The sequence below is a fragment of the Micromys minutus genome (genome assembly GCF_963924665.1).
Source record: "Micromys minutus genome assembly, chromosome: 1".
Taxonomy (NCBI): Eukaryota; Metazoa; Chordata; class Mammalia; order Rodentia; family Muridae; genus Micromys; species Micromys minutus.
In genome coordinates, this window is record NC_137969.1 from 30,135,684 (window position 1) to 30,159,672 (window position 23,989).

Here is a 23,989-nt window from a genome sequence, read left to right on the forward strand (position 1 = left end):
CTATATATCCCAGGGCCTTTAAGATAGAAGTGGATGTGCTCTTGGCCTATCCTACTCATAATCCAATAGGCACAAACCCTAAACCAGCTTAACATTACTAGGTACATAGTATAGAATCTTCCCAAGTCCTTTGGGTCCCATAAGAAAAAGTTTTGTGATCAAGTATATTTGAGTGATGTCAGTCTAAACATTCTTTTTCTCCAGTAGGACTTTTAGGGAACTATAATAAACATCATTTCTCAAAGTGAGTTCATAAAATACTTTCACCTTAGATTATTTTGCAATGTTGGTATCTTTTAGAAGATACTTTGAAAAAAGCTCATCTTGGACACACTTCACAGAAACCTACACATGGTTTAGAAAGTACATATCAAGAGCAGGCATTGTGGAATACACCTTCCAGCACTAGGGAGGCAGGGGCAGATCTCTGAGCTCAAGGTCAGTGAACTCCATGATAGCCAAGACTAGATAGAGACCCTTTCTCAAAAACACAAACAAAAAAGTACACATCTATTTAAATACTGGTGTCCTGAAAATGTATAATTGCACAAGCCAAATTAAATCAAGTCACTTCAGGACTGGAGAATGGTCCCATAGTTAAAAGTTTGGTTCCTAGAACCCAAGTCCTGAGACTCAAAACTGCCTGTAACTCTCACATGAGGTGATCTGACACCCTGTTCTGGCCTCATGGATACCTGTACTCATGTGACAGATACACACGGATAAAAATAAATTAATCTTAAATCAAGGCACTCAGTAAAAATCCAAGTGAGAGCTAGAAAACTGTGCCCTTGAGTCTAGAAATCTTTGCCCATGCCCAAAAGAACTGTCTCCCAGACTCTCTGAGACACTAGCGAAGACCAGGAAAGCTTCCTCCTCACTTCCCTGAATGACCCTAGTGAGGATGGAGCTAACAGAAGGGCTTTTAGACTCCCAGCTGTAATCTAGCACAGTTAAAAGATAAGGATCAATGTAATCCAACACAGCTAAAAAATAAGAGACAATAATTAAGGCTTTAGGAGTGCTTTTTTGTTGTTATTGTTGTTTTGTTTTGTTTTTTAAGGGGGGAAAAGGAAGAGGCAAAAACAAAGTAAGATCTTGTGGACCTGACACTGAGAAGCAGCTTAAGAAAAACCAGTTAAACATTCTGAGGAAAACTCTGCCTGCACTGGCCTGGTCCATTCTGCACCTCTTGCCCTAAATAAAAAAGCTGACACGTGCTTTGGTTCTGGCTAGAAGAAGCACTGTTTCTGGAACAGCTCCACCTTGGGTACGTGTTTCTACTTTAAACATTCCAGTTGCTGAAGGCCTCCCAGGAGCATCTGCTCCTGTTTCTCCTGCAGGGAAGTGTTTGTTTAGTTTGATTACAACTTTGAAGAGGGATAGAAACTCTGGCTCAGAAGAATTTAATGGCGGCCCTTCTCTTACATAATTTGTAAACAAACAGAGTTTATCCCAGTGTGGCTCATTTGGCTCACTAGCTGTATTTAAAAAAAAAAATCCTCATTCAGTTTGGAGAAGCCACAATAACACCCATCAATAACCAGAAAAATGTCCAAACCAGCCTATCACTCTATTGCCTAATCCCAGGCTGGGGATGGGACATGCTTACAAGTGCTCTCCATTGACATGCCCAGACTTAAAAGGCGCCTGATGAACTGCTCCACACTCTCCTGGTCTAGTTTCAAAACCTCAGAAAATAAATTGAGCCAAGGTCAAATGCCACACAACAGCAGTTTTCTTCCAAGGTGTTGTGGTGTGAATGGCTAGGTGTACAAGTAGAGAGCAATTTATTACAAATAACCCTAAAAGCTAAAGCTGTCATATTTATCTGTAATAAAGTGAATTTAAGGCTGTCACAAGAACGTGACTCCCTGACATTCCAAATTATTTTCTTCATAGGAGTAACTGCTAGAACAGCCCCTGTACACTGCTGCTGTAGAACATGGGGCAGGAGGGGGGTCAAGCCATCAAAACTCTAGCACTAAACATGGATGCCATCTGTTTTCTGCCTCAGGGGCTCACCTCTGCCTGGTTGTTTTTACGGCCATCCCTGCCTTATGTGTCCTCCTCCCTCCCACTTAGATGAAGTGCAGCTATAAATCCCCTACTCCTGGCAGGACCGACTTGAGGCCACATCCTCCAAGTCCACATGCCTGCCAGTCTACAGATGGCAAGACTAAGGGTCAGGAAAGAAGAGCTGATTCCCTCTTAGGTCTCATTTCACTGTCATGATTCTGGCCATGTGTAACATGGTCTTTCCTTTCCCCTGCTTTGCCCTGAGCTTCTCCTCACCAGACGACTCTGATACACACAGCAAAAATAAGCCCCTACTGAGTGCCAACCCAGCCTGGATATCAGCAAAGGAAGTGGGGAATCGGGTGCAAATCTAACAGACCTTCCTTAAATGGGGCATAGCCCAGGACCATTCTTTGGTTTCTAAGCACAAGCTTGGCCTCAGGTGTATACCACTCAGACTCTGTAAGTAATACTGGAACCACCTAAGATTCACATCTTTTCCAATGACCAATCAACCTACCCTAGAAAATACCCAAGAGACCAACCAGTCCATGAGCACTATTCAGCAAACCACAAGCTCTTACATCCATGAACCTTCTCTAAGAAAGAGGTCATTAGGACTGGGGCTCAGAATAGTGAGGCCAGACCTTGAAACACCCCAGGCTGCCGTAATATCTTTGGATCCAAATAATACACTACATGGCAGACCATACTGAAGACTCGGGATAGTTTTTATCTACAAAGAAATGTTACTTTGCTTTCTTCCTGACTTTCAGATCTAAACAAACAGAGAATCCCAGACACTAGATTTCATAACATTTATTGTGTGAAATGTGAAATGATTGTGTGAAAGTGCATACCTCCAGCAAAGTTGTCATCTTATCCTGTGAGAGCTGTATCTCTAAGACCACAAGCATACAGATCTGTTTTGTAAAACTATTCTATACCTGCTAGGGTGAGTTTTGTTTTGGTTTGAGGATTTTCACAAAAATCATCCTGGTCTAAAGGATCTAAATGGAAAATGCATGCAGAGAGCCCCTTAGGAAGGGTCCTAGCTTTAAAGCTGTTGGTTCTAACTGCTGCCCTTCCCAACCGGCAAATTTCCCTAAACAGCAGTAAAGAGCAGAAAAGACCTTTAGCAAAGCTTTAGAAAATGATTCAAAAAATTAAAAAAAAAAAAAAAAAATCATCTTCATTTAAAATACCAACTAAGATACTAGGCCCTTGCCTGGGGATCAGTGATCTGAGTACTATACCATCAGCTTCATCTTTGCTCCCAGAGACAAAAGGAATCACCAATTTCTGAACCTAAGTGAAAAGCAAGCAAAATCATTGTACTATGAATGCAACCCTTTCCCTTTTCTTCAGCAAACCCAAACTGCACCCAACTGATAGAACAACCAGCATCCAGCTAAGCATGAAGACGGGTAATGAAGCAAGGATTTGGTTTCTATTACTACTTTGGGAGGAGGGGCACATACAGTCACAGAAGGACTTCATGACATAGGGCAAACTGATACTCTGTACACATCACTGGAAATGCAAACCCCAAAGGCTGGAGATATGGCTCAGTGTATAAGAGCATACACTACTTTTCCAGGACTTGAGTTTGATTCCTAGCACTCAGGTAACTCACAATTGCTTCTAACTCCAACTCCAAGAGAATCTGACTCTCTCTATGGTCACATGCACTAGTGGGCATAAACACAAATATTCACATAATTTAAAATAATAAATCTTTAGCTAGGTGTAATGGTACACACCTTTCATCCCAGGAATTGGGAGGCAGAGGCAGGCAGATTTTTGAGTTCAAGGCCACCCTGGTCTACAGGGTGAGTTCCAGAACAGCCCAGGCTACATAGAGAAACCCTGTCTTGGAAAAACAAAAACAAAACAAAAAATAAATCTTTAAAAGAGAAAGAAATGCAATCCACCACATATGGATGGGCTCCTGTGGTACTAAGTAGATCCTCTTGGTCTATTTATTACTCAAGTGTTACTAGTTAGTGATAGCCACATTATCTACTCTGACAGACTTGCATAGTAGACAATACTATTTCAGAGTTGTTTTCTAGCTTTCCAACTGGACAGGAAAGACAGAAATGACTTTAAGTCTATTTTAGGGAGCTTACAGAAGTAATAGCAACTGATTTTCATGCGTCTTCTGGTCTACATTAAATATGGTACCAATCAACAGAACAAATGAAAAGTAGGCTGATATGGGTCGTATCGATCGTGCAGCCATCTCTCACTGTGTGCACTGAAGCCTGGGATACAGCACAGGACCTGTGTCAGCATTGTCAATGACTGAAACCATGGAGCCCTGCAGAGAAAACAGCTACAGGCTGAAACTGAATCTGAACATGGTGCTGGTGGGAAAATCAAATCAAAGCAAAATCTTATCAACAAATCCCCATGGAGCCAGACTATGAGAAAGCATGGACACCATCTGGGCAATGTGGGGAACAAAACTGCCACCACCTGCTCCCTTGGCAAGTTTTGAGTACATTCTCAAGTATTGTAAGGTTCTTATATAGAAGAGACTAGAAAAGGTAAGAGAATTAGCTAAGATTAAATAGTTGAAGGATAGCATAGAACCATACAAGATAAACTATTAACTAAAGTCTATCTGTGCTATTTGGTACCTTGGGGTTTTAATTTACTTCAGGAAATCTTTATTCAGATAGCAATTAACATTTCAGCTCAAATTCTCTCCTAAAAGGGAAGTGGGCAGGGGAGTTGGGGGAACACACGACCAACACAATGGTCCCACCTAGCATCATCTGGCTTCAAGAAGGCCTCAAAAGCATCTGCTTAAAGATGATATTAAAGCTCTCTATCAGTGGTTCTGTCCTGGGTTCCTGTTGTAAATGACAGACCTCCCAGCTTTAGCTGCCATGGTGTCTTCTAATGACTGATTTGCCTGTCCTCCCACAGGACTATGAACTCCTTCAAACAATGACAATTTGGTAACACTAAGTCACCAATGTATTATTTCATTTAGGTTTTATAATTCTTTTGAGGTAGAAGCTAAATAGCCCATGCTACTGATAGGAAAACAATTTACAGAGGTTGGAAGACCTGGCCAAAGTTATACTGCTGGCAGCGGCAAAGCCAGCGAACACTTATCTGGCACCAGTGTGGCTCTTGTATGACAAAAACCTGTCAGCTTTGAACTCTCAGATCATAACACACAGATTTTATTTTAGCCTCAAGATTTTTTTTCTTCTTCTCTTTGAAAACCTGTAAGAGCCTAGCAGACCACTGTACACACCTACCCACAGAGCCTAGCAGACCACCACTGTATAACACCTATCCAGAACTACCATGCAGTAAGACTACACAGTCCTGAGTTCCAGCTCCAGTTACCAGCTGTGTTAAGTCACACTGCCCTTTGGTGTCCTCATCCAAAAACATGGGGGGGGGGGGACCCTCATCATTCAGAATCTTCCTGAGGATATGGGGACACAGTATAAAAAGCCCAAGGACAGTGTCTTAACAGAGCATCCATTCATTCAAACATTTCATCAACCACCTACTTGACCTTCAACCCCACAAAGCTACCATGTAGTAGCAGGCCGAGCCAGCAATGCTGAAGGAAGTCATGAAGTGTCCCGGTTTCTGGTTGTCCCAGCCAGATAAGTAACAGAGAGCCAAGAGTTCAATAACTTGGATTGTTTCACAAGCAGAATGTTTACCTGAGCCTACACTGACAGCCGCTGTCCCCTTTCTCTGCCACATGTTTTCATTGGTACAAAGTTTCTTTATTTTTCTTAGTGGCTTAGCAAGTCTCTACACTATATCCTTGTTTATCCGATTCCTGAGCCTTACATCTTTGATTCTCTAGTATTTTAGACAACCAGTCTAGTACAGCCACATGAAGCAAGCCTACAATCAAGAGACCATTATCTCCAAGGGTCCACTACAAGTCACACCTTCTGGAAATTCATAGAATGCAGGCAGGCAGAGCAGAATGGCTACTGATCATCTTCCCCAAAAACTGCTCATGGTGCCACACAAGTTTGAATGTTTTCAGGTTGCCAGAAAACAGATTTCCAAAAGGATCTCTGAATCAAGGTCAAGGGAAAACAGAAGTGCCTCAAGCAATCTCAAGTGGGCAGTATGATACAGAGGGATAGCCTTTACCGAAGAGGCAAGAGTTGGCCTCCTATGTGTGAATGCAGCCAGAGTCTTCATCAGGGCTGCAACAAGCAAAAATAAACCAGCAGGATAAAAAGAAAGCTGTTGCATGAGAAGTAACTTTTGCTCCAGTTTTTTTTTTTTTTTTTTTTTTTTTTTTTTTTTTTTTTAAAGAGCAAGACAGAAGAGAAAAAGCAAGCACATACTGAAATGATCTAAAGCTGCCTATAAATATTTGGGAACATCAAAGCCAGTCCTGTTAAATTAAAAATGCTGTCACACAGATAGGAACTAGCCTCTAGCACTGCCAGCTTCAACATGTGAGCCTGTGATCTGAGGAGCGAGGGCTCAGCTCCTCAAGAAATCTGATTCACTAAAGAAAAAAGTGAACAAGCAGTTGAGTTTTAATAAGGGCATTAAATACCTTAGGAATGAGCTAATTAGAGTTTAACTCTTTCAAGATTGTCGGAGCTCTTAAGAATGCTGTAAAGTAAGCTCCCTCCAGAATCTAGTTAAATTGCTCTTGAAACCTGCACAGTAAAGAAAGTATTAAAATGGCACCTTAGGACTTCAAAGCTGATAACTCCCAACAGGTCAGCCCGGACACAGCAAGCAAAAGCTATCTGGGAAGCTACAGAACTGTTTTCTGGAGTGAGGTAAGGTAAGGCTGCATGCTTCTTTAGAGGCACTTTTTTTCTCACATAGATAGGAACAAACAGTACCCTGTGAATTTCCCTTAACCCAGCAGACTTTGTTGACAGACTCAGGGTGTTGGGTAGGAAGCCCTGCTGATAGCACTTACTCCCTCACTACACACAAAATTATAGCTGATCCTCCCAGACAAATTCAAGGTCACTAACGGAAGTCATCCAACAGATTTTCTTGCACTTATCCTCAATCAGAATCCCAAAAGTTCCCAGTCAGCAAAGTTCCATCTAACAGCAGAGCCTTTCTTTGGCCTTGAGAAGAATGAGCGAGGCACGATGAATGAAGCACCTCTAATCCCAGCACTTGAGAGTGGAGGCAAGAGGATCAATAGTTTAAGGTCATCCTCCACTACATAGCAGTTCAATCAAGCCAGTCTGAGCTACAAGAGACCCTGTCTTAAAATCCACACAGGCTATCTTTCCATCACCTAGTTTCAAAACTGTGAGAAGTAGGCAGTAATAAAAATCACCTTCTCCATTCAAGTAGAGTAACGCATTGCTTGCCTTTGAGGATGGGAGTAGGGGTCAGAGAGAGAAGAGGTTTTAAAAGCCTACAATGCACTCCAATCATTCCCATTCTTAGATAAAGCCAATGTGTCTAATTTGGGAGGGGGGTAAAATTAAAAAACTATTTGCTTTGGCAAATTTCATGCTGGACTGAACCAAGTGCTGAAGTCATGTGTCTGCCACATAATTAGGCTCACAGTGTGGCATCAATATACTACAGCTCTCCCAGTTCTCTAAAGGGCAGAATCAACCACTCTGCTTTCCTTTAGAGCAGCCTTGACCAAATGCAGACCCCAGGACTCAGGAACAGACAAGGAAGCACAAAGAGAGATTGAGAAAGGGAGGGAGAGATAGAGGGAGGGAGAGGGAGAGGGGAGAGGGAGAGAGAAAGGGAGAGGGAGAGAGAGAGAGAGAGAGAGGGAGAGGGAGAGGGAGACAGAGAGAAAGAGAGGGGGGGGGAGACAGAGAGAGAGAAAGAGAGAGAGAGAGAGCAGCACAAAATTAAGGCACATGTAGAAAATGTCTCAATATGTCTGATATTTTCATTCTCACCCTGACTCAACATCCACTGCATACTGTCAGTAACTCAAGTCATCCTTGAGACAAATCTTGGAAGGATAAAGAAACTGAGATCCAGAGAAGCAAAGCCCACCTTCTACATGCTACAGAATTCTTCCTCTAACCATCTTGATATCAAAGCAGCTATGATTATCAAATGAGTTCTTCACAAGGCTGGGCCCACCAGCATCCCCTCATTAGGAAGTGCCATGAGGCTTGTACAGCTCCTAAGGGACAGGAGGCTGTGGGCTCATCCCTCCTCAATATACAGGGAGTTAACAACTCCAAATCAAACACACACACACACACACACACACACACACACCCCAAACTAATAAGCAAACAGAAATACTTTTTTCCCTTGGAAGTGTAGATACCTATAAGTTGTTCATGCTCTTGAAAATAGCCCTTTACTCGTGCTCTGTAAGTGATTCAATTAAACTCACTGGTTCACCAAGCTAGAACTGGTGGAATTATCTCTTTGGCCTGTTGTAGTCCTATGTGCCTGTGGTAAATAGACAGACTCTCCAGGAAGTCAAGCAACATCACAGTAGTAATAGTCGGTGTAAGAATGTAGAACCAGACAGTCTAGCCCCAGACAAGGCATTAAGCAGACATTCCCTTTATCAAAGGAAACACACAACTGCAATGCTCTACAGAACTCACAATATATTATAAGGAACCTGACAAACACTGGTCTAACAGCTATACTAGTGCTGATGATGTAAGCATCCCTCCAAGTCTTCAGATACAGCTGGCTAACTGTATAGCTACCAAGAACTAAAGAGACTATATACAAGTCAGATTATACTCCAAAACTTAATTTACAAGTAATCATTAAGAATAAGTATTTTCACCAGGCGTAGTGGTGCATTCCTTTAATCCCAGCACTGTGATCCCTGCACTCAAGAGGCCGAGGCAGGTAGATTTCTGAGTTCAAGGTCAGCCTGGTCTATAGAGTAAGTTCCAGGACAGCCAGGGCTGTTACATAAGAAAACAAAAAACAAAAATAAAACAAAACAAACAAAAAATATTTTTAGCTGGACATGGCAGAGCACACTTTTAATTCCAGCACTCAAAAGGCAGGGGCAGGAGGACCTCTATGAGTTCCAGGACAACCAAAGCAGTCTCAAAAAAACTAAAATAATATACATTCCCAAATTTTGAGGATCCCATGTATTAGTTAGCTTATGTTCAAAAAAGCAGACGAAGCAGATGCCAAGACTCTATATACTAAATCTCTCACATGCCCCTTGGTTTCTGTTTCCTCATTTTACATACATGGTTCCCTGGTTTTCTAGGAAGGAACCTCAGAAATTAGAAGCAGCAAAGCAGACCTGGAAGTAAAAACATATAGACAGGTGCAACACCACCCACAGGGAGAGAGACATCTCAAGGGTGCCCAGCCTGAGCACTGCATATTAATGATGTTCTGCACATCTGTCCTCATCCTAAACCTAAAATAGCTTCTCATAATCTTTACAGAGACCCTTTGGAAAGGGTGTTTCATTTTAATATAATGTCAGAGTAGATTCTGCTATAACAAGCAAAGATTATGTATGGCCAATCCAAGCAGGGATGAAATTTGAGGACAAAGGCCTCCACGTGACAAGCTGCCTGGGTTGTTGAATCTGGACAGGGTGCAGCCTCCAGTGGCTGTCAGGCCTCTTGAAGAGAGGTGCTACAGAGGGTTGGCACCACAAATCTATTCCCTACCTGCACTCTTGGATTCTATCTGGCTTTCTAGGCCTGATCAATTCTTTCTCTGACATGAAGTGCCATGCAGGACAACATCTACTTTGTAGTTTATCCCAAATACTAGCTTTCCCAACAGCTGAGGGCAGGAAAACGTAAGATCTTATGTATAGCCAGGCCTAGTAGGAGAGGTCTGTAATCCCAGCTACTAGGCGGGCTGAAGCAGGAGGCTAGGATCAACATGCAAGGCCAGTCTGGGTTACATAGTGAATTGCAGGCCAGGCCAGACTAGAGTGAGACCCTAACTCAAAAGGAACAGCAAAAGCATTCCAACTACAGTCATGGTGGTTGCTGATAGAACAGAGAGCAGGAAGGAATTCTGGTACAGGAGGTAGGGGAAGAAATGAGAATAAAGAGCAATGGGGGATAGTGCCCATCTACCCCTTCTCTTGTTCTATTCCCTTTGCCCAATCAATGATCACTAGATTAGTGGTACCAGAGGACAAGGCTATTGGGGGGAGGAGGGTTCATAGTATTAGATGTAAGAGATTCTTCATTTACCGCAACATGTAAAATATACATTAATCAGAAAGTCAATATAGATCATTCCCAGATTTAAAAAAAAAAAAAAAAAAAAGACAATTAGTTCAAACAAGCTTGCAAAAAAATTAATTTGATGCTGTCATGTATGCAAAAGAGACTTCTCAGGCTTTCAAGGCTGGAATGATGACTTACCAGTTAAGAACATTGCTGTTCTTTCCAGAGGGTCTGTGTTTAATTCCCAGCACCTACATGGTAGATCACAACCATCTGTAACTCCAGTTCCAGGAGCTCTGACATCCTCTTCTGACCCGCAAAGGCAACATGCATGTACATGGTACACAGACATACAGCAGGCAAAGCATTCAAACACATTTTTAAAATATATAATAATAGTAACTGAATTGAGTTCTAAAGTTTTCTACGTCTCTTTGAAAGGAATCACTTTACTTGAAATATCCAAAATTATTCTGCCTCCACACCATGAACTGTTTTAGAGTCTCCCCTTTCCAAAAAACAAGGTTGGCATAGCAACCAAGGCCAGTCACCATGGTCCCTAACCACATCCGCTGAGGCTTGGCACGCTGAAACATGTGCCAACACTGTTGTCTGTGGGGCACTCCTGGCCACAGTACATAGCAAGTTATAATCAAGTAAAAAGCCTTCACATTTGTATAGAATACAGCTCAACATAAATATTCATTAAATGTGAGAACCTATGGTGATGAAATGTTGAGACTGAAAATTTAAACATAAGAATCGGGAAAATGCAAGAACTACCACTGCCTCTGCAACCTGAGATCATCCACACTGCACACTCAATCCCACAGACCATGTGCCCTAGACACTTAAATCTAATAACCCCAAAATGTCAAACCATGTATTATCTGTTCATTTAATAACTAGAGTAAAGGTGGTGTTTATTGATGGGCATTGGAACATATCTGGAAAATACAAGCCACAGAAAAGCAACCATGAAAATCCTCTAACACAAGTAAATTGCAGCACACTCTATCACTTCTGGAATAGTCTTGAAGATACTGGTGTCCATGTTCCACACTATCCCAGCAAGAGAAACAAAAAGAAAACCTTAGCACTCCCAACAAGTACAATGAAGCAATGATTTCATAATTTTCTGATCTTAGAGGCCCCATAGAGTTAAAAACAATAAAACTGAGATCTAAGACTAATACATAGCCCTCAGGAACCACATTGCAATCCTTGATCGAGGCCCATAACACAGCTTCCAAAGGGGCAAGAATTATTTGAAGGAACATTACAGCATCTATTTAAGGACTCACATGTAACTGCTACTGGCAGGTCACTCAAGAGCAGTCTCCCCAAAGCACCAGGTTTTGTTGTTTTTAAGTTTAGTGAGTCAGTGACACTAAAATATACTAATTTAAATAAACACATCCTTAAATTCTAGAGTCAGGATGAATGCTTGCTTCTCCAACAAGTTCACAACACATGCCCAAGGCAGTCAGTCACATTCCAGGCTGGGAGGAGGTAGAGGGTGTCAAAGATAACACAAGCAAGGTGGAGGTTTTATTTGGTTGGATGATGGTTGGTTGGTTTTGTTTATTGGTTGACTGGTTTTGACATAAGCTAGCCTTAACTCATGATCCTTTTCTTTCAACCTTATTCATGCTAGGATCACCGGATAATGCTATCATACCCAGTAAGGTGAAATTATTTTAAAAGTCTGGGCTAGCCCAGGACACACTCACGTCTGAAAACTGCTTGTGAATAGTTTTTATAGACAGTTCTGTCTTTTCCTACACTAACACTCCCCTTTCTCTGTTATTCCAAAGTACTAGATATAGAAGCATTTTAGTTCAGTAATTATCTTAAAGGTGTACATGTAAAGCACTAGCAAGATGGAATGTTCTGCCTCAAAGGCTATGCCAGTGGAACTAGAAAACACTTGATGGAACAGACAAGTTTTTGGTTTCATATAGGAGCTGCAAAAAGGTAAAAAGACTCAAAGGCAAGACAGGGAGTAGGAATGCTGACATACAGCAATGTTTTCAGCAGAAGGACAATAGGAAAGAAAGCACAGGTGGAAGAAAGCACAGCACCCATCCTTCAGAGAATAATCAAGGATTCTGACCAAGGGCTGACGTGCTCAGAAGTCACCGCATTAAGGTAAGTGTGGTGGGAAAGGGATGGTAAAGGAATGAACGGAGACTAAGGCATCACAAGGCAAAGGTAAGAACAGAACTGCAGAGGTACTATTCTTGAAGAGGACCCTTACTCAGTTCCCACCACCCACCTCAGGCTGCTCACTAGCTCCAGGGGATTTGACACTTCCAGCCTCCACACACTCATGTACACACTCCAACGAGAACACATAATTAAAAATAATAGAAATATAACTTTAGAAGTTGAGGAAGTAAGGTCACTAAGAGACAGGGCAAACCAAACATCATCCCGAGGACACCTTTGCAGTGACCTAATCCCTAGCTAACTTGGTTTCTACTTAGAAAGTTTTGCTAATCAAGCTTGCAACATTCTTTACATACCACTAGCTGTCTGCTCACCATCTACACCAAGACTGAGGTACTTTGTGAAAGTCAAGTTTCTGGGTACCCAGTGATGGGGGGGGGGGGATCCGTAAAACTGATATATACACAATGTCAAATGCATTTAAAGAAAAATACACATTAGGTACAAAGTATGGACAAGCTCTGGCAATCAAGACTCCCTTACACGGTAGAATGTCTTCTGAAGCAGAATTCATCCCCAGGATAGAATAATAAAAGACAATACAAGTGAACACACACTGGGGACTCTAAAGCTCCAGGCTCATTAGAGTTCCTGGATTTGAATCAAAGTAGAACACTGTTCTAGAAAAAGTACTCACTTTAAGGGAGCCCTAAGCCCAGTCTTTTTAGTTCTCTTATGCTAAAGGAGAAATGAGTCATGACACTTACAACCTTCAGTGCATCTCTTATAACTAAAAGAAAGCAAGACCTGAGCATGGTGACCTCATGCTTGTGATCCCAATACTTAGGAGACTGAAGCAGAATTATCATGAGTTTGAGGTCAACTAGAACTAACTACACTGTAAATTCCAAGGCAGTCTGTATTACAGAGTGAGACCTAAACTCAAAAAAAAAAAAAAAAAAAAAAAAAACCATACATACATACATACATACATACCAAGGCTGGAGAGTTAGGACAGCTGTAGGAGCACTTGTTGCTCTTACAGAGGAACTGGGTTCAATTTCTAGAACCCATAGGGTGGCCGATAGCCATCTGTACCAGTCCCAGCAGACCTAACACCCACTTCTGACCTTGGAAGACACCAGGCACCCACGTGCATGCTCAAACTTTTTAATATATACATAATACTATATATATATATATATATATATATATATATATACACACACACACACACATACATATACATATACACACACATGCATTTTGTGTGTGTGTGTGTGTGTGTGGCACATGCACAAAGGATTGGGGAAGAAGATTCCTACAAACAGGCCAAATGGCCCCAAGACTTTGGTTTCACAGAACTCCAAAAGGGGTCCTAGGTTAAATCCCCAATACTGGAAAAAAAGAAAAAAAAAAAAAAAAAAAGGAGGAAAGAAAAGAAAGGTAAAGGAAATAAGGAAAGGAAGAAAGATAATTCAAAACAAATGGTGGGCATGCCTATAATCCCAGTACTTGGGAGGTCAATATTACATAGCAAGTTCCAATTAGAAGCTTACAAGAAGACTCTCTCAAAGGGGGGTTCGGGGGGAAGAATGGAAAGAAGGAGAGCGAGTTAGGAAAAAAATCCACCCAAAGAAGCAGCTGTGACTGGTGGGACATCTGCACTTGGATAGGAGGATCATGAGTTTAAAGCCATCCTTGTCAGGATAGAAAATGGTCTGAAGAAAAAAAAAACTTCACTCACATTAGAGCCAGTGAGGCTTTGTTCAAGAAATAGCATATGAGGTTCCTAGGGTCCAGTGATTGACATCTAACAGGCTATTTGAAGAAACACACCTTTAGAGTTCAACTTCAGACCTTCCAGAGACTGAAAGGGTGGAAAAGTCCATCCATCGCAGGGTGGGTGATGCCATGGGGACTGATGAGCTAAAGGTTCCTGAAAACTCAAAGGAACTTAGTTGTTCCTCTACTATGTGACTGTGACCTGGTGTTATCAGATGTTTCCTTTTCCCACTAAGAGCTGAACTATGCATACAATTTCTATATACTTAAGAGAAACCACTTTTCTAGAAGTTGCTTTCAGCCCACAGAGTTTGTCTGATGCTTGGCTCTATCTACTCACCAATAACTGACAATGTCACTTAGAATTCAAGGTCAGTCTGCTTGGCCTTTAATTGAACCCAGGTTGTTCATAAGCAGAAAAGTACTCAATGATAAACAGGCCTAGTAGAAAACACCCAAGGCAAAAACATCCCCCTGAGCACCAAGCTGCTTTATCTTGTAACATGCTTTGCAGTCTCCAGACAGACCTCCAAGTTCAGTCAAGTTGGAGTGGACAACCACCTAGCCCAAAGGAGGGGCTCAACCTGCTGCTCCAGATTCAAGCTTACAGATGCTTGCAGGGAAGGCACTCACAGAAAAGAGCAGTATTTGCTATTAACTAAATGATAAGAATATATACATCTCTACCTTATCTGGTTTCTTTGTACTACTTTTCAAAGAAACATATATGTACCACAAGAAACATATTCGTCACAGTCACACATGTTAACTGGTGGGATATAAACTAACACAAGCCCTTCTGCAGAGGTATCTGATAATGCCCATGAGAATTTTAACCATGTTCATACTCACCCACTCTAAGGACTTCCCTGACCTGTAACAGAAAATAGTAACCTGTGGCATGGTCTCTGAAAATGTTTCAGACTATTTAATAACTCAAAGCAGACAAAGGGCTATCACCACTGTTTTTCCAATTTTCTTTAAAAATCTCAATCAGCTCATGGAGAAAGCAGTATATACATAATAAGGGGTTTTTCCCCTTCTTAATTGTCTGTATTTCCTAAGTATTTTATAATAAAATTTTATTATGTACGTGATATATACTTGCATGTGTTCTTTTATTTTGTCAAGTACATGGTGGCCAGAGGTCAACATTGGTATGGACCCTTCCCCAGCTTCTTTCCATTCTCTCTGAGACAGGTTCCATCAATTCAGATATGCTGGCCTATGAGCTCCAGGGATCTGTTTTTCTCTCCTTGCCAGCACTGGGAATACAGACACACACTGCTGCAGCCAGCTTTTTAGGTGGGTGCTGGGGATACAAACTCAGGTCCTCATGCTTGCATGTCAAACGTTTTACCAACTGAGTCATCTCCCAGCCTCATAAATTGTGTTTTAATCAGATCTTACAGCACTGGATGGAATCTTACATGTACTTAACTCAGACATCCTTACTCTTCCAGTTTCAAAATGCAGCAGCCCCCAAGAGACCACAAGTTCCCATTCCAACATTTTCTCCTTAAACTTCTAGTATCATCAAAGTTTACTTTCACCAAGTCAACTCACACATTCAGTTTCTAAATAACCTATTACCCTGGCTGCTGCACAGAGAAGGGAATTAATAGCAACTCTTACAACACCATCTTAAGAGTAATAAAAATAAAAGGCTCTCCTTTGAACCACAATGGGCCAGCTGACCTTATTCTTTTCACACTATCATAAGTCAACAGAACTGCTAAAAGATTTTAAAGCATCTAGTTCAGCCTACAAACAGAACAAAGAGCCTCCACTCTTTGCCTCCTGCCTTTCAGTTTGACAGGTACAAAGGTATGTCTCCACAAAAGGTTTATCAGCTCTCAAAGATAAGTAAAAATTAGTTAGAAAAGGCCATATTGCTCAAATCCACATACTATGTATGCTGCAACAAACAACAGCCTTCCAAGCCCAAACTTAGCACCGGCGCCAAACTCTCCCAATGGTCCCACAGTATCTTACAGGCTGTGAAACCCAGACAGGGTTTCAGGGTAAGGTAGCACTCTCCGCTTGATGTCTGGTCCACACACTCTGCCTGTAGACAGAAGCAAAACCTTATTCATGTTTCCTGCTATGCCCTATCCAGGATCTTGTGAATGAATGCAAGGCACTGCTGAATTCTGCTAATGGAAAGAACAGGGACAGCCCACAGCTTCGGGTTCTTAAAATCTTCTAGTCATCAGAGAATGTACAGCCTATGCAAAGAAAAGAAGCAATGTACGTGGGACACAATCCCTGTGAAGACAGTGGTACAGACTCCTGACTGGCTCTGAAGTCAGCCACAGGATGAGGTGTGTCTCACATCAGCAATCCCTCTAAAGGGCAGGCTGCTTCAGCCACTCCAGCTTTCCCAGAGCCCAGAGCAGCACAAGTGCCATCAAGCGACAGCTAGGTCGTTCCAGTCACTGTCAGCCTGGCTCTAGGAAAAAACAAGTTGGAATGACCCTTCTGTGATTCTGAGAGCTGGGAGAAGTGACAAAGGAAAACACTTCTCTTGTAGCTAGGGGATTCTCTCAGTTACAGACACATTTCTCAGTCAATGCTTCTAGGTTTAAACTCAAATTTGAATTTCAAGATCAGTCCATATAGCCTTATAAAAGTGCCATGTGAGGCAACCTCAGAAAAACAAACAAATCTCAGCACCAGTAAGATCAGTTTGAATCTGATCTGCTACAAAAACTGCTCAGTGAATGTCACAGATACCACTCACTTTGCTAATGACTAATAAAAACTGCCATCAACCATGTCTGCTACAATTAAAGCAAAGCATTGTGTCTAAAGCCTTATACTGAACATTAGGAGCTTTTTGTGTTTTGGCTTGGGTTGTTGTTCTTGTTTTTTGTGTTCCTTACTATGGTGTATAGGCTAACCTGAGACTCCTGCCTCCTGTGAGCTTCCTGCCTCAGTCTCCTAAGTCTGGAATTAGAGATGTGCAACCACTGCCACAGTTTCTGGCTTCATTCATAGCTACTTTGTGTGTGTATACATGTCATATGAGCATGTGAGTGCCAGCAGAGGTCATCTTCTCATCTGCCCTTAACCTTAGTTTTTGAAACAGGGTCTCTCCCCTGACCTAGAGATTGTTGATTCAGTTAAGACTGGCTGACCAACAACCCAGAAAGATTCACCTCTACCTTCCCAACACTGAGAGTACAGTTATATATTACCTGCCCAGCTTTTGACTTGGGTCCTGGGTATTAAAACTCAGGTCCCCAAACTTATACTTGCAAGTATTTTACCCATTGAGCCTTCTCCCCAGCCCCTGATAGCTACTTTTGTTTTGTTTTGTTTGTTTCAAGACAGTTTCTTTGTGGAGTTTTGGGTGTTGATCAGGCTGGCCTCCAACTCAGAGATCCACCTGCCCCTGTTTGGATTAAAGAAAGGTATGTGCTACCACTACCAGACTTCCTGATAGCTATTTTTAAAAGCTCTGACAGGAATACTGAAGACTCAAAATTTAAATAATCAGGAGAAAAGCAGCCCCTTACTCTCAATATATAACTGAAGAATGCCTGGTTTCCCTTAGTTTAATCAAAAATCATACTTTTTTGCACCCACTCCTCCATGAGACAATGCCCAACTGTACCACGGTGACCAAAGAGGATCCAAGCCTTGGACTCAGAGGAATTAAATGTTAATCACGTTGTCCCTACCCTTACTATATATGGCCCAAACAAGGCACTCTACCTTTCTAGCTTTGCATTAAATCTAATGCATTAAATTTGGTACTTTTGTTTTCTTCTATTGCAGGGAATGAAACCCAGTGCTCAAGCATGCTAGGCACATGCTCTGTACCACCGAGCTATGTCTCAGCCCACACTTCTGATTCTTTTGACTATGAAGACCTGTCTCCCTGAGATTTGGGTTCACCAGAAGGCAGGAGCTACTCTTGCAGTCTTCCAACACCAGCAGCTGTTCCACTTCACTGTGCAGTGAATGGTAGAAAGGAACATGAATTTGCTATCTCAAATCTTTTATTTCCATCTCTTCCTCCACTTGATCTAAATGTAGAAAATTCCTTGAGTGTTGGTTACTTTTTTTTCTCTCTCCCAAGGATGATACAGAACTAGCAGGACATAGATGCACAAACTCAGTTAAGATATAGATGCCTATGGGATGAGGGTGTAATTCTGTGAAAAAACTCAAAGTTAGTAAGGATTATTATTTATCTGTGGAAGAATCTCTCAGAGGACTACAGCACTGTAGCACTGTTCTGTAGAGGATAGACATCTATCAAATAAATATGCTCAATGGGGGTTTGCAAAGCTGCAGGTTTCCCTCCAACCCTGGCCATCCTGAGTGACCTATTACCTCACTCAACACTTTTTTTTTCCTTTATGGAAAGGACATGTGTGGCACAGAGTCTAGTCAGAGGTCACAAGACAACTGTCAGGAGTTGGTTCTCTTCTACCATGTGAATATCCAGGATCAAATTTAGTCAAGCTTGACAGCAAGCACCTCTACCCATTGAGCTATCTTCCGGGCCTTCTACTTGAATTCTTAGTGCTGGACCAGTCAGAGACAAGTACTAGGTGGGAACTTCTCTTTTCTTCATGGGAAGTTATCAGGAAAATGAACACACCCATTCACAAGAATGTGTGAATAATTTAATGGGTGGGGGGATGACACAGGCCTGAGAACTCTAATACAAATTATGAAAAATTAGACTTGATTTAAATGTCAAAATTCTAACAAACTCAGTTTTACTTATTTGACAAGAACAAGGACAGGCCATGGTTTCAATTCAGATTTTATCATTTTCTGTCAGGTTAGAGAAGCAAACTTTCTCTCAGCCTCAGATTCTTCCTCTGTAAAATCAACTAACAATAGTATCTAAATCTGTATGAATGTAAGGATAAAATGAACAAGCTTAATGTTCTTGGCAGAGTCCCCTGCACACGCACACCAATGGAACCAGGGCTGCTTCCTCCATACTCTAATCTCTATCCCCAGTCAGAATTATTGGTAATTCTCAGGGTATAAAACTAGAGAAGAGAGCCTAGGAATTTACCTCCCTCCCCACACAATGAAATGCTTGCTTTTAACCTATAAAGGACCATCTGACAAGACGGTCGGCAGGCCCTTTCTGTGTAAATCCCAGTCAGCTGTCAGCGTGCAATTGTTCTATTAGGCCAAGTCAATTTTTGGAGGCAGGCCTATTAAGTTAACTTCAAATGGAGATGAAAAGAAAGTGCTTGATCAAATACTGAACTGTAAAAACACACTGACAGGGAAACAAGACAGAGGAATTAGCCTCCTACAATGATCCTTGTGATACCTTTAGTCACCCAGCCTATGTAATCACCATGCAGCTAAAAGAACTTCCTTAGCTCATGTTCTCAGCTTCAAGTTCATCAACATTTAACCTGGGACCCAGAGTAACTGATTTTTAAAGTTGCACAGAAGCAATCATCCTCATTCCTTTTACAAATACATTTCTTGATGTTTCTAACTATTTGACTTCAATGGGAGAAATAAGCATTTCCACTTAAAAAAAACAAGCATTCATTTCTTGCAATGCAATTTTCTTGTTTGTTTAGTCAACTTACACACTACTAGCCAGTGTTTAATCAGGTCCCTTATTTAACAACACCAACCATGTGTGCTTCACAGCCAAGTTTAAAAGTTCCAGATAATAATTTCATTAACATCAACACACTGGTTTAAAGATGAAATATGCACCAGTGTGTCTGAAAGCCCTTTAAAGGGCCACACATCAAAAGGACAGCTAACGGGCAATTCTTCTAGCACTTAGCTGTTTGCCTGACCTGCTTCAGTGCAAACAGGCTATAATGCTGCATAATAATAAAAGTAATTAATTTCACATCTAAATAGTTGATGCACAATTTTCACAGCTAGAAATACCAAAGTAGAAAAGAAAAAACAAACCATCAAACACAAACAACCCTGTCTTCATACAGACTAAACTAATGACCTTGTGGTAGTTATTTACACCTAAAATACACTCATCCCAGTCTGAATTACTAATGTAATCCCACTCCTCAACAAGCACACACATCCAGACTTCCTCCTACCCTAACCCACGATAAAGACTGAACAGGTCCTTGGGCTGGCCAGGCTATCATAAGTAATCTATTGTGTACACACAAACACACAAACACAAACACACACACACACACACACACACACACACACACGTTCATTGGCAAGGAACAGGAATATATAAGTACTACAAAATATTTTTTAGAATTTTTAAAGAGGAACATTCAAACAGCTTTTTCCCTTTATTCCAATTACGGTCAATATTGCTATAGAGTTACACTGAGAATAACCACAATGCCACATGCTACTATTTAGTTCTAGTTATCAGAAAATAAACAGAAGACCATAAAACATTCGTTAAAGGTCAAATCATGAAGTTTTTCAGGTGATAAAACAAAAGGTGGTTTTCAAAAGTTCAACGAGTACTTAGAAAACGTGATTAATCTGAAATTACAGCCTGGTTTTGTCTCTTCTACACTCTTATCACACGTGCTCTCATTATATCCCCTCTCAGCAATCCTAAAACATCGGCTTTCCTTACAAAACTTATTCCAGGGCTGGTAGGTGGGAGCCACAACAGTTCCTTTAGTCTGGCAGTATTCACAGAACTAATAAAAGCATGCTGGTCTGTGTATACACACAGCTCTGAAAGCCACACTGTGCTTGTCTGTGGACACACAGTTCAACACATTGATGACCACAACGAAGTTATTAAAGCTAGGAAGGTACCAACGACTATTTTTTCAGAGAGTTCAGATAAGCCCATCAATATCACTGCAGTTATAAAGGAATTAAGGACATCATTAGTGATTGCTTAACAGGTAAACTTATTAAATACCGTTTAAGTCATTTTTCTCCCCTTAGTGATTGTTGACTTCACTTGGAAGGGAGGTGTGAGTGTAGTAGACTACAAAAGAGTTAGATAAGCACTTCAAAAACTGAAGAGAACAGAGTCCTGCCAAATTCACACATTATCTCTACTTGTCAGGATAAAATAGTTACAAATGGTGTGTTTAAACTGCTAATTTTGTATTAAATGGTGAACCCAAGAATATCTGCAAAGCACAGCATTATGCATAATGAATAGCTCCCCAGACAAACTACCACAGAGAATGGCTCAAGTTTAAACACTGCAGATAAAAATCTCAAACTTCAAAAGTCTCCTTCAAAAAGTGAAGTGCCACGTTAAAATATACTCCCCCTCAGCTGCCACCAACCTCCCCCCCAAGGCTGTAAATCAAGCATTTCTAAAGCCATCAGGGCACAGGGAAAGCCTCAAAGAAAGACAAGGACTCACAAGATGCAAGATTTAATTCAAACTATTCTTAAGGCCTGCACTAGAGATGTTTAAGTATCTTCCAAAAAGCATCCTCTCTAAAGCCTGTATGTTAATGACAGTAACAATACATTGGGGGGAAGGGGGGAAAAGTCCCAGCACAGTTAGCAACTGTAGTCACAGAAACTGGTCAAACATGTAATTCACTTTCTATAGATAGGAGTAAGAGCAGCATAGAACAATGCTTTTTAATCACAGGCATAGGGTCTTCCTCCAGCTTTGGAAGGACACACACCTTTAAGGAGCTACACTGTATTGGCCCGTGCCCTATTAACTCAAAGCTCTGGGTCCAGTTTCACCCTCCTGCCCACATTCATAGCTGCTTTGTAGTCATTCCACACCGTCCCTTCTCATATTCACCTAAGAGCAAAGCACCGAAGATCCAAACTATAGGCCTCTATAGTTCCAAAACATCCAAAGACAAGCCAACCGTATTGGATCACTCCTACCAGAGGTGCGCCTAACAGCCATAAGTGCGCTGGCCCTGGAACACGTTGCTTGATAAAAATCATGGTCGAGGAAGTGGGAAATCTATGCAGCTATCCATCTGCTGAGGCTTCAGCTGAGAGTCCCTCCTCAAAGACTGGGGACAGCTCAAAGCTCTCCCTAGCCAGCTTCCTAGCGCAGACTTCTTTCACTTGGAGCAAGGTGGAGGTCCTGTCAGTGAGAGACCATGGCTCCGGTTTGCAGGCCTCTTCGGTATTAGTCCTTGACCCAGGGGCGAGCCTGCGGTCTCTCTCTTCCCCAGTAATCTGAAGCACGCAGTGAAGACTGCCTACCACCGCCACTACAGAGCTCTCCCAAATCCTGCGCTGCCTGTCCAGAGCCCTGCTAGAGGGTTAATGTCCAGGTAAGGCTGCCAGTAGATTTCAGCAAAAATAACCTGAAGATGTGCACCCCGGCAACTTGGGTGCTCCGAAAACAGAGCAAAACATGGATAGAAAGCAAAGCCTGCGACTTTTAAGAAGCCGCTCCATCCTTCAACTCTCGCCTTTGCAAAGTTGGCATTCAACAGGTAGTTCCCGGGACTTTCACCTGAGGGAGAAAAACGTCCCGCCAACTCAAGAGTGCCGCCCAGGCGCCCATGCCCAGCTCAGCGTCCCCACCCCCACTCCGGCGCAGTGCACCCACCAGAGGCCGAGCCCCCACGTGCGCTCGCCTCAGTCGCCGTGTCCCGGAGGCCCCGTCCCACCCGCCCGGGAGGGATGCCGCGGGGCTCCGCGCCTCCCCCCGCCCGCCCGCTAGCCCGCGGCGGGGTCGGCGGGCGCAGCCCCCGGAGCCATCTTGTGGCGGCGGAGCGCGGGGCCCGGGTGGCTACCTGCACGATCTCGCCCTCGGCGCTGAGCATGGCCCCGGCCCGCGAGAAGCGGCCCGTGAGGCCGGTGGTGTGGGTGGTGTAGTCGCCGCTCGGGCTCGACTCGAACAGCACCACCTCCACGAACGCCGTCTCCTTGGCCCGCGCCGCGCCGGGCCCCGCGGCCGCCAGCAGCAGCCCGAGAAGCAGCGGCAGCGGCGGCGGCGGCGGCAGGCGACGACCGCGGGGGCCGCGGCGGAGGCGGCGGCGGCGGCGGCCCGGGGCCCCTGGGCGCCCGCCCGAGCGTGGCCTCATGGTCCTGCGGCGGGAGGGCGCGGAGGGCGGGCGCGGCCAGGCATAGTCGCGGGCCGGCGGAGGACCGAGCGCGGGCGGTCGCCTCACAGCACCATCGCGGCGGCGGCGGCTTTGTGGGTCGCAGGCTCTGCTCCGCTCCCCCGGCCGTCGCGCCGCGGCCCTTTCATCTGCTCCACGTGAGGGGTTATCCCCGCCCCCGCAGCGTCGTGACCCGCTCTCCCCTCCCTCCCCGCGCTCGGCCACGGCCACCTCTGAGGGGAACGGGTAGGCGGGGCGGGCGCGCCTGCGGCGAGAGGCGGGGCCCCGAGGCCTCGCCCGCCCCGCCCAATCGACTGAGTCCCGCCCCGTCTCAGTCTCAGCCACGCCCCTTCACCCTTGCTCCGCCCAGGTCGTCTTTTTCGACCACGCCTCTTCGTTGTAGCCACGCCCATTTGTCTGTGCTCCGCCCTCCGCGGCGGACATTTCTCCTTGCAGTTACTGGAGTACCGGGAGTACAAGGTCCTCAACCTTCGCCGGCTCAGCGCACCCTGCTTTGATGCGGGAGTTAGAGCCATTGGGGCGTCAAAGGCCTCGTCCTTCCGTGCAAGGATGCTTCATCCGCAGCTCCGACACTACTGGCCGCCAGTACTCGGTGCTCGCGCCCTACCACCTCCTTGGAACGCGAAAGGCACGGGCGGTCAGGGGCGGTTTGCAACCCGCCGGGACACGTCCAGTTCTTGTGTGGGTGTCACAGAAACAGTTACCCTCAACTAAAGGAGTGAGCACAGGTGACGGAGAACTTGAAGAAGTTATCTAGATTCTAATGGAGTTCATCTTTCTGCAGTCCTGGAAACATTCTAACACACTCCCTTCAAAAAAAGTTCTGGACCGACTCAGCGTGTGTAGAAG

At 43.5% G+C, this 23,989-nt stretch overlaps 1 protein-coding gene across 1 annotated transcript in view; it reads right to left on the reverse strand.

The window, feature by feature from the left end:
* ZNRF3 (zinc and ring finger 3) overlaps positions 1-23,178 on the reverse strand; it is a 146,998-nt gene extending 123,820 nt beyond the window's left edge. Inside the window, exon 1 of the mRNA XM_080938862.1 lies at positions 22,811-23,178. Coding sequence (XP_080794988.1) covers positions 22,811-23,101 — 291 coding nt within the window. The 5' untranslated portion in view covers positions 23,102-23,178. The remainder of the gene's footprint in view (positions 1-22,810) is intronic.
* Positions 23,179-23,989: the final 811 nt, after the last annotated feature.